A 12,392-nucleotide genomic window follows, 5' to 3' on the forward strand; every position below is an offset into this window, starting at 1 on the left:
GACAGGATATAAATCATCCCTTGTTATATGCTGTAAAGAAAATCAATTCTAGGACGGAAAGGTGACAGAATTTAATGAAAATTTGAATAAAATGAAAAAAGTGAAGACATTGATAATTATTGCAAATTGAATTTTTTTTTCTTGCAAAAAAAATGAGGTTGTAGTGTCTATAGTTTGGAGTATGATTTTTTGAAGGATAGACGGAAGATTTTTCTGTCGGGGGAACAGTAGTATACTGATGTTCAAATCTCATAAATCGATTTTAAAGATACAAATCAAGGTATCAAACAAAAAAAATCTCTGGAAAGGAGAGCAATCAGGTGTGTGGAGAGAGTAAGGGTCATAAAAATTTTGAGAATTATCATCTTATGGGTTTTGCTCATTGTTGAAGGTTGTAAGGTGACCTATAGTTTTTATATCGTACACAAACTCCGAATTCAGCCAATCAAAATACTGGTTTTGTGAATCCAGAACAACTTTGTACTCTGAGCACTAAGTAAAGTTTTATGACTGAGAGCCCAGATATTCTTATGGCCAAGCATGTAACCACTTGATTACTTTTATTTTACAGTGTTACACTTCAAGGTTTGAGATCAAGCACAGAATACAACATAACTGTCTTTGCACACAATGGGGTTACAGTCACAAGCAAACAGAAGCCACAAAGTGATTCAATTAAAGCCAGGACTGACTACAGTCTAGCAGTTATAGACAATCTAAAAATAGTACAAAAACTTTCTTCTGGTACCGTTGTCATAACATGGGAGCTGGCCCAACATGTCAAGGAGGAAGTAGAATTGTATGAGGTCAAATGGTACCCCTCTGGATTCCCAAATCTGGTGTTATCTAATGAGACCACATTCACTAATTACACATTTCACAACTTGGATCTTGCAAAAGTCTACAATGTGCAGGTTTGTTACTTGTTGATTAAGTGTGAAATTATTTATACAGAGAAATCTGCCTAGACAGAACCCTGACTAAAGTGGAAACCAGTCCGACTTCCTTTGTCTCTTAAGTCCCCTACCTACAATATATTTTGAACCTATTTGAACCTGACAAATTCTTCAGCCATTACAGGGTTGGATTTACACAGGTTTCACTGTACTAATGTATTTATATCATCTATCACATTTTTTTTCACATTCTGTGCTTAGCTTGGGCATAAAATTTATTTAAGTAGCTTAGGCATAAAATTTATTTTATTGCAAAGCATTAATTTCTGACTTTAGACTTAAATTTAGTGGGAAAATGCAATAACTCCAAGTATAAATATAGAGTTGATAAACTCAATTTAATATTTGGTTTTCCAGTTGTATGAATGAGACATTCTGTGTTACTTCTTATGAAAATGCAGTCATAGTATTTCTTTCCCTAGTGGAACCACTAATTACTGGATAATTGTCACTTGCACTTAGGAAAGACGAGACTGTGTCTTGATGGGTGATCATGACACATCTTAGGAAAGACGAGACTGTGTCCTGATGGGTGATCATGACACATCTTAGGAATGTTTTCTAATAGACTGGACAGGGTTTTTAATCAAATTAACTTGTTCGATTTTTGCAGTATTACATGTTGTCTAGAATCCATCGATCAAGTAAATTTATATCTAATGGTAAACTGATTTTTTTCCATGTCACCTGATCTCAGAGTGTAACGAAACTTCATTTTGTGAACGAAATTTAAGTCCAATATCAATTGGTTGTTGCTTTGTGACTCACTTTCATTCGAGTTCTATGAATCTGATATCAAATCATCAAGTCTTTTTGCATGTCTCTCAGGAAAAATTAAATCCCAAGGAATTCAGATTTTGCATTATCGGTTGAAGATGAAAGAATTTTGGTTCGTGTGCATTATGCTGTTAAGATGTAAAAATGATTATTTTTATGTATTTTCTGAGATAATCCAAACTCTTGATTTGTCAAAGAATAAGTTTTAGAAAAGGATCTGACTTTTATTATCATGAAAATTTAATAATTTTAATATTCCTCCGATAATATTATCAACATCTTGATTTTTGTCGCCACAGTAAGATCTAAAAATAGATATACAAAGTAATACCATTATATTTTTTGAGGAAAACGAGTGCTTTCAAATATTTCATTTATCCAGATTTATAACGTCTACATCAGAGGGAATTATGATGTGAACATTTCAAAATGAATGCCAAATTTAGGGTTTGATCCAGATTTTGTGCTTCACGGAACATGTGTGAGTGGGGCAATGTGTCCTATGGACATATATTGTTTTTTTCTTCTTCATATATTTCCCATATATATTGAGGTATCCAAAATATTTGATGTAGCAATTTATTATATTTCTATTGTAACGAAACGTATTTGTCAAATAATTAATAATATTTGCCACTGGTCATTTATTTCAAAAAGGTTAAGAATAAGATTTTATTTCTATAATCTTTAAAAAAAAAAAATCCTTTTCTAACACAGACAGTCAACAGTTCAATATGCCATAGATGGATTTCCGATGTTTTATTTTTACATTGAAAACCTAATGATTAAATAGCCAGTATAGTTTTAACTGATTTCTGATTGATTTACGATTTGGTTGTTGTTTTTTTATCCTGATAGAGGACATTATTCCTTGACAAGATCATTCTTAGGATGTTTTAGTTTGTTGTAATGGTACTTGGCATGCAAACTGCTATTGATCAAGATCCAAAGCCGTTTAGAAAAAATTAGCCATACTTTTTTGCTCTAAGCATCTTATTAGAGCTCTTGTTAAAGTTACACCTGTCAAAGTCGTTGACTTGTATCTTTTTTTCTGGTTTTTGTCTAACAAACAGCTGATGAAATAGGGCGTTATGACAGAAATCTATGTCAAAACTCAGGATGTCAATTTCTAGCACAAAATATAATTTTCTATCTAATAAACTTTGTATTGATTTTCTTCTGTAAATTGTTTCAGCAACGATTATAAGTAAAAGCGATATGGCGAACAGTTTGAACTATAAAATAACAATAAAAGCCAAGTGAATGTTGAAAGCAGAGTCTTTTTTATTCTTAGAATGTTTCAGATCAATAACTTGACACTTTCATGAGAATCAAATATTTGCTCGATTCGGTAATAAAATAGAGAATTTCGAATCAAGTTTCGCAAATACAGTTGACAAAAAATAGTAGATGGGTTTTCCACTGCAATAATAGCCGTCCTGAAACACAAATATCACCGACTTAATGCTAGAGAGATTTGGTTAAAGCGTTTTGTCACATCCTTTGATCTTTTGAGAACTGCATTAAAAATTAAAAGATTTTAACGATTGTTGAATAACTAAATACACATCTTGTAATAAATATACATTAGTTGATGAGTATTCAGTTAATTTATTTGTTATAAACCTATGGATCAGTTCATACTTAAGTAAACCAGGTTCTATTTCATTGTTTGGTAAAAACTATTCAGGATACACTAAGAAGAAATTAGTCTTTCGATTTTATGGTTCAAACATTTTATTGTTTGTCTTTGAAAAGTGGTCACATCTGTGAGAAACAACACATGAAATTAATCTAACTATGCATTACTGATGCTAATGGCAAAAAAAGGGACTTCAAAGGTACAGTAACAGTGGCAGGGAAGGGGGGTATGACAGAATAGTATAATACAGGTACTCCGTGTTGAAGACTGTACTTTGACTTATAATGGTTTACTTTTATAAATTTTGACTTGGATGGAGTCTCAGTTGTCTCATTGGCACTCATACCACATCTTCTTAATTATGTCTACTTATTGAAATGACAATAACATTGGGAAAACACCTTCATGATGCAGTATTACAATGTGTTAGTACTACCACCAAAGGCAGATCATAATTTTATTTTCAATTTCATTGGAGGCCAAATGAGAGAATTGGGTTTTTTGCTGCCTTACTATTCCTCAATTTCAATTGATTGGTTGATTGATTGATTGTTGTTTGCTTTATGATCAGTGGCAAATATTTCATGCCTGTTCAGGAGGAATTAAATGAGTTCTCAACAGCATTATCATGTTTACAACTGAAAACAAAACTTATTTTAAAATTTCAAATTGCTAGTTTTCAATCAACTAAATACTTAAGCTAATTCTGTGTCCTGATCAATACAACATTTTCAAATAAATTTCAAAATCAACATTATGGTAGGATTTTTACCTAAGAGCATGACAGAATTTTGTTAAATAGTATAAAAGAGATTCAAATTGCTCTACATAATGAAAAGTATTAAGATACCACCCAGATTTTAGTGTGATCTCGAAATTTTCAAAAATTCCCTCTTTGCATAAAATGCAAAAGAAAAATAATTTTAAGGACTTGTTTAAATATAAGCTGTAGTCAGTTTTCACAGATTTATGTGAATTAAGCAACATTTGATCGTGTTTTAATGGTGGATTATAATTATGAAGCTACTTCTCCAAAATGAAAAAAGCAGTTAACAGCAAAGCATAAAAATTAAACATAGCTTGTGACATAATGTAATATCGAAATAACCATTGTGTAAAAGCTTTATGTTTAAGGTGAAGCTTTGTAAGCCCTCGTAACAAATCTTAATTCATGGTGTCGGATTTAAATGAACTTTATACATGTGATCAGTCTGCCAGAGAAAGGCGCAGCGGGGACTTAAGTTTCACATCTTTCTATAAAATCTATTCTACCCAAACAGATTAGGATAATTGTTATAGCATTATATAAAGTTTTTTGCCTTTTAAAGTGAAATATTTTTATTTTATGATTATATACACTTGGCTGGTCACAAAGAGAGAGAGCAAAGATAGCTACTTTATATCGTGTCAAGTTTTATAAAACATTTCGTTGTTTGTCAGTAATTTAGATTTATAACCTGTGCTTATTAAATATTTTAAAAGGCTGTGTTAAGTTAGTATGTAATTATTAGAATATCCACAAAGTGCAGATATTTTACTCTCATGAAAGATTGCAATTGTCACAGCACCAAGATTGTTAGATGCACTAATTCAAAAAGCATAAAAATAGTAATTTTGATGTGCAGCAAATTTTCATGATAGTGAAAAAGGTTTATTTTTTGGGGACAGAAATCTGATCTTTTTCCATGCTGAGTTAAAATCAATACTCTAATGAAATTCAGATAAATATAGACCTCTAATTCAGACATTAAGGTCCACAGCGTGCAAGTATAAAAAATATCAACAATTTCAAATTTATGAAATATTTACAACCACATATAGGCACTGACAATTTAGAATTAAGTTTTCTACTTAAAAACTGTTAAATGCGTGGTTGATATACACTCTGTTGTAACATTAATGAGAAACTCGCGTCATATAGCTAGAAATCTTAGAGATTGAAAAAGAGAAGCCCATTTCTTCCTTTCGTCACTTAATTAGATACACAATTGTGTAAAATCGAATGATCTCTCCCACATAGCAGTGTATTAGCATGCATAAGCTGGTTCTGTTGTAATTAGATTATCTGTTGCTTTAACATGAAGATGACCATATCCTAATCATATCACTTCAGTAGTGATAGGTGTCCGTCCAGAGAATATGTATTCCTCGGGGAACGATCGGAACATTTTATCTATGCGTTGCTGTAACATCAAAAGTGTAATTAAGCATTTCAGCAATATCATGCCAAGTAGAAAAATAGGGATTGTAAAGATAGGAATGTTGAGTCTAAAATGAAAGCAGATTTTTTGTCTTTTGGGAAATTCCACTTTCGATGCCTAATTTGATAGTCCAGGGTACTAGAAATAGTAGCGTTAAATTGTGCCAATCTGCAATCAAGGGGGATAATCTTCAGCTATATCTCTTGTTGACTTTGTTGTTTAATTTGGTATTGATGGAAAAAGGAAATAATCTAAATAGAGCAATTTTGTTTTATAAAACTAATAAGTGATGTAATTATCAGGTTCATTCTAAAATGATTAACCTTGTTTAACTGTTCCTCCCTGAACACACTGTATAATCAGAAAGTTATAAAAAGTTAAAAGTAAAAAGCAATGATAATTTCGGAATATTTCACTGTATTGTTTTGTGTTTACACACATATAATTGAATTGCAGTAATTTCAAGTCTCAAAGTGTTAATAATGGACTATTTGTTAACTGTCTCTAAAGGGATTGGTAATAATGGACTATTTGTTAACTGTCTCTAAAGGGATTGGTAATAATGGACTATTTTTTAACTGTCTCTAAAGGGATTGGTAATAATGGACTATTTTTTAACTGTCTCTAAAGGGATGGGTAATAACTTTCATGATTGCCAATAGTGCTTTTGGCACTATATTAAAAAGTTGTTTTTCTGCAATTAATTGGGTTTCATATCCATTTTAAAGGAGATATTTTAAACATAATGATGAACTATAAAAAGTTTAATTGTAGTTCCTGTTAACACATAAACTACTCAGGGATTGTAGTTAAAATTTTGGCATGGTAGCCCACAGCTTAAATTTTGTAGCCAGTATATATAGTTCTATACAAGAAAAGCAAAAGATTTTAGTAGCCCACACCAAATTTTAGGGGCCATTGGCGAGTGGGCCCATGCTAATTTCAAACCCTGCAACTGGGAAATTATAAGAAAACATCTATGAAAATCTTTCTTTGGGTTTAATATTTTTTAATTTAGAAAATGAAAGTAAACTACTCATACTATAAAAAGAAAATCATTCAAAGTGACAGTCATTTTCAAGAATTATTTCATCATATTTGATTGTCCTGAATATCTGTGAAATATTTGCCACAGGACTTTAAGAAAGCAATAATCAATCATTATAATTGCTATATGTAAAATTACATTATTTGTATTATTGATTCCCTCTGGTGCACTTATTTTGCTGGAAAAATTCTTTGACAAATTGCTTTTTCTGTTTCAAAGCCACACGGATTTAACATTCGCTGTAAAAAAATCAACATTAATAAAATGTGAACAACCTAAGAAACCTAAATTTGTATGATCTTAGATTCCTCTAGAGAAAAAGAAAGCCATTGATCACTTATATATACATTTTGTATAATAGTAAGACGTAGAGACGGCAAGATTTAATCAAGACCAATCTGTTTTAGATTACATGACCTGTTTGTCCGACATTAACTAAAACTACCGGACAATCTATCTCAACCAGTTTTGTCTTCAATTGAATTTCCTTCTATTGACCAAGTATATTACAGAGACAATTGGAAAGCTCAGCTTCAGCCATATTATAGACGGAACACCATGTTATCTAAGAATAACTTGGATACTATTGATAGATACCTCAGGCGACTTGGTAATTGAAAATTAAAAAAGCAATAATTCGCTTGCTGATAAATTTGTAGAATTATCGGAGTGGTGTACAAAAGCATGATTGTAATCCAGAATTACTTACTGGAAACTATGTACGGGGATTATTGAATAAAAACTTATGGTGAAATTGCCCTGTAAAATCTTATTAGTTATATAGATTTTAGGATACAATGGGCTTTTTCATTTCATAAGTTGTTATTCGTCGAGGCAAAACTGTATGGCATCGTAATAAAATGGATTTGCAAATTGAATTAGAGAATTTCACTTTGTTGCTGTTTGTCTCTCATTTCCAAGGGAAATTGTCTTAGATTGACAACTTTAAAGTTGAACGAGAGAAACAACATCAAACAAAGTGAATCTAATCTAAGATGATTAGGAGAAGCAAGGAAATCAGTAGGATTAGAAAAAATGAATTACTTAAAAATAGCAAAGATTTTATTGAATTATTTTTCGAACAGAATTAAAGAATCAATGATAAATGTCTTTAGTTAGAATGCTGGATTATTGACGACAAGATCTGTGCTTTCAGCACAATAATTTGCAATATGGAGGAAAATAGTGTGACATGCTTATGTACAAAGTACAAAACTAACATGTCATTTGATTACATGTATGCTTATTTATATATACAAGATAAAAATAACTGTAGAATTCTGAGTCAATGATGAAAGCATAAACTATTGGGACTTGGTTTTATAGCACTAAATTCAGGAAGATCTATATTTTTCTATAATATGGGTTATAGGGAGACTGATAAATGACAAATTTTCTCTGCTTTTTGGTTTAGCAGATTTTTTATTCATCATACTGATTTTGTATCCAAAAAAAGGTTTGAATCAAACTAGTGTTACTTTTTTCCTGGGAAAAGAAGTATTTATCTATTGTTTGCAAAAGCCATATATTGGAATATAATGTCTGTTGATCAGTCCATTCCCAGTTAATTTTTTGTATGTTGAATTCATCCATATGAATGAAAAGAGATACAACAATGAGACAGCAAGCCAACAAGACAAGAAACACAATCACATCTAGATGTCAACATTCATCCAGTTTCTCCAATTTGTTTGATGTTGGTTGAAGGGAGGAATGTAAAGCAATCTTGTCAGAAATCTTTCATTTGATGATATAACAACATATTTTGACTATCAAAAGCTAGCTGTAAATGCATAAATGTTTGACTTTGTATAAAATAGTTAGTATATATGATAGGAACCGAGTCAGGAGACAGTCTGAACACAAGGAGAATAGCTAAGTTATTATTTTATTATTATTCTCTGTCTGAACACAAGGAGAATAGCTAAGTTATTATTTTATTATTATTCTCTATTGGTTAGACTGCACTAAAGGTTAATTCAATAGATGACAAAATAGAAGTTTTTGATTTGATTATGGATGACTGAATATCTGTTCCTGCTCAGATTGTAAAATGTTAACTGACTATGATGACATTGTCTAGTTTGAAGGTTTTTATATAGCACACAAGAGATCAGCAACACTTAGTGCAGTTTCTTTGATATTTGGATGGAAAGATTAGAAATTCTGTGGGAAGTAGAGATCATAGTTATTAGTTTTAGAGTCGATGAATTTCTGTAATAAACTTTTTTTTTTATATAAAGTCATTAAGGAATAATAAATCTACCATCTTAGTTGAAAAATGTCATTCTGTATGATTCATGAACATGTATAAAATGGCCTTTCAATACATAAGTTGAAATACAATACAAATGTTTTAGTGTCCATTTAGCTATGATTTTTCAGTGAAGATGAGGATAAAGCTAATACTCAGTCTAAAGCAGTCTACTATTGAAGACTGTCTAATGTCCTCTAGATGTTTTTGGTTAATTGTTTTGTTGGGATGCTCTTACTATAATTGATATACACCCAGATATCTTCTTATTCGTTTATTTTTAAACACATTGCACATTAGTCTTTAATTTATTATACATGAATGTGTATGTATTTACAGATTCGAGGTAAGACTACCAATAAAGGTTGGGGAGACTACAGTGATCCATTACAGATAAAAGATGGAGACAACCAGTTAGGTAAGACCTTGGTGATGTTCAGGGATAATTCTTTTAAACCAATATACCATCTTCAGAGGGGCAGATTCGTAGATGTACATTTTTCAGTTTTTAACTGCCCACTTTTTTCTGAGAGTCTCTCCAAGCGACCTTTTTGAAAATTCTAGATCTTACCCTGCTGCATGAATAGATAATGAAATCATTGAAAGGGAAAGAGGGGTGCTATTAGATGATACACATAATTTAACATCCACAAGATAAACTGAGGAAAACATTGTTCAAAGGAAAACTCTTTTATTGGTGTTCTTCATCACGAAAGACGTAAAGGAAATAACAGCCACATTCGACCAAGAAATCTTATTTACAATAACACAACCAACAGGTTTTTGAAGTCTTGATCTTGCACCAGAGTGCAAATTTCTGACAGTTCTAAATAAAAGACACTGAAGTACACTGCACTGTCATAAAAAAAACATCAAGCGTATTATGTAAAGTACCTTTTGGTTTTGATTTACAAAGGGAAGACCAGTGAGAATTAAGATTGGAATGATAAACATCTGATGACAACAGACTTGGTGTAAAACATGCACATTACGATGGCAGTATATGATATCGACATACTCCATTCATGTTATTCACAAGTACTTAAGTGCTACGTACATTTCCTTAAGTGTTAGTATGATTACAAGTTCTATTAATTATCATAAGGATTTTATAATTGTATTTTGTTTTAATTTTGGCATCACATGTAAATTAGTAGGTATAGAAACTTGTATTAATATATGTTATTGGCAGATCACTATAGTAACCAAATTTTTGAAACATCAGAATTTCTAGTGTTTCCCTTCTGTTTTCCAAATTCATCACAAGAAATTAAATGTAAGCTACATGAATGTCCATTGAACCAAATCTTTTATAGCAAGAAAAATAGGAACGAGAGTGACGATATAAAATTGTTCTCGTGTTCTTAAATCTTTGCTGTCCAATTCTTTTGAAGGATCCTGTTCAGGTCCTTTTTTTTATTCTAGATGGGTGTGCCAAATTGCAGGCCATGCAACTAGTACCCAGGGAGATTTGATATACTTATATCAGAAAATATGAAGTGAAGTTGGTACAAATGCATGAATTTATTATACCACTGAAATTAAATATTCAAGTTAACTAAATCCACAATGTCATATTTGTCATTTTTGATTTCACTTTCATCTTTCATGCTTGACTCTTTCTTTAACAATAATATAATGAAAGGAAATTTTTAAAAGGCCTTATATTAGATTTATAAGATTGAAATCCATTACAGGATGTATTCATATTGCAACTTTCATTGAATTTCACATGGCATATCTTATCATTATCTTTAAAGGTTAAAACTTTGCTAGGGTAGAAAATCAAAAAAAGTTCAAAGAAAGAAATGTACATGAATGAATGAAAGTTAATGTGTCTGTGAATGAAGTTAATATATTGATAAATAAAATTGAATAAGAATGTATGTCCTTTTTGAAATAAAGAACCATTTACTGATATAAGGCTAACCCTCCCCCTGTCCCCCTCCCAAATGATAATGAAATACACTGAAAGATATAAAAGCCTTTCATAAATGAGTTGATACTTGTCTTACTTTAATCACCATTGTTATTTATCATTATTCATCAGTTATAAATAAGTCATTATTAAGTTTTTGAAGCATCATGGGTAAACCTTTAAAAATAATATGCCAAATGATCCAACTATCGCCTGTTTTGTTTCCTTAGACATTCATGTAAGCACACATTTTGTGTTGTGACTGAAACACAGAGAAATGTGATGGATAACTATAAAACTATTGGATAGCAAATGTAACTATAGTCAAACATGGAATATACCACTTTTGGGAATTTTACATTCATTAAAAACAAAATGAAACTGTACATGCTTCAGTACTATATGAAACTTTCGTGTTTGTGTATAATATGTTTATAATTAGATTTTTCTTCATTTCAGAAAAAGTAGAATTAGAACAACCAATGCCTTCTGTTGGTATTATAGTGGGATCTATCATAGCAGTGTTCCTTTGTATGTCCATAGCAGCCATTATGATCATCATTTTACTTAAAAGGTAATAATCTTTGTCCAAAGTCAGATAAATGTTTTAATATTTTTGGATTGAGATATTTGTTTTGGTTGCTGTATGTTGTAAGTAGACCTCTTATCTCTTTTAATTTGATGTACTTCTCAATATTTCCCATATCTTTTTTATTCAGATGTACTGTTGAATATTTTTACAAATCCCATTTTTATGGATGGACAAAATTATATGCCAATATCTGACACTATTTATTCAGACTGGTTAAATAAAAATTCCACAAAATTTGTCATGGGGGAGGTTACAAAAGGACATATCTCAACACCCTTGGCAGTGAACATTTCTCTTTTAATATATAAAATAATATTTATATATAAATACATATATTTATGCTTGACCATGAACTTAACAATAGAAGGATATATACTTAGTGTCACAAGGTTTACCTCACGCTCAAGGTATTGAAAACCTTAAATTGAAAAATAACATGACTGTGTTTACTTTGTCTGAACAGTGTAAATCTGATATTTAAATGATTTGTATTTTAAATTAAGTCTTTCTTAAAGAGAAAAAAAAGTTTAAAGATGTAATCCAAGAAAGATAACTCATACAGATAAAAATTATTTTGCTGATTTGAAATAATAATTTTCATTAATTCTTCCAGAAATCGGCCACAGTGTAGTGAGACAAAGGGAGGTGACTGTGACACTCTACATTATGGACACGGTGAGGGTAGGCACTTATTGCACAGATGATAATTCAATAAATGTGTCATTTTATCATACACATACAATATGACTGATATAATAAAAGACATTGAGAAAGTGAAACTTATTTATCAAAACCTCATATTATGATAATAAAAACCTTATCATAAATCAGATTATTGTAATTGTTAGGTTAAAGAGTTTTAAAAAGAATACTTGGCTAAGAAAAGAATCATTTTCTAACCTGAAGCCAATCCATTTGACATTTGAAAGTTGTCATATCAAAAGAAGTTTCACTTTTCAGTACTTTTATATTCATACCATAGCTATATTACAGTAAAATACATG

The 12,392-nt window shown here is 30.8% G+C and overlaps 1 protein-coding gene across 6 annotated transcripts in view; it reads left to right on the forward strand.

Annotated features, from left to right (window-relative positions):
* LOC127719847 (ephrin type-B receptor 1-B-like) overlaps positions 1 to 12,392 on the forward strand; it is an 89,584-nt gene that overhangs the window by 58,644 nt on the left and 18,548 nt on the right. For 4 of the 6 annotated variants that reach the window (XM_052226164.1, XM_052226166.1, XM_052226168.1 and 1 more), the window contains 4 exons: positions 572 to 914; positions 9,218 to 9,296; positions 11,256 to 11,370; positions 12,002 to 12,069. In XM_052226164.1, coding sequence (XP_052082124.1) covers positions 572 to 914; positions 9,218 to 9,296; positions 11,256 to 11,370; positions 12,002 to 12,069 — 605 coding nt within the window. The remainder of the gene's footprint in view (positions 1 to 571; positions 915 to 9,217; positions 9,297 to 11,255; positions 11,371 to 12,001; positions 12,070 to 12,392) is intronic. The other 2 variants (XM_052226165.1, XM_052226169.1) reach the window with 1 other exon arrangement.

Source organism: Mytilus californianus, unplaced genomic scaffold (genome assembly GCF_021869535.1).
Source record: "Mytilus californianus isolate M0D057914Y unplaced genomic scaffold, xbMytCali1.0.p SCAF_11, whole genome shotgun sequence".
NCBI lineage: Eukaryota > Metazoa > Mollusca > Bivalvia > Mytilida > Mytilidae > Mytilus > Mytilus californianus.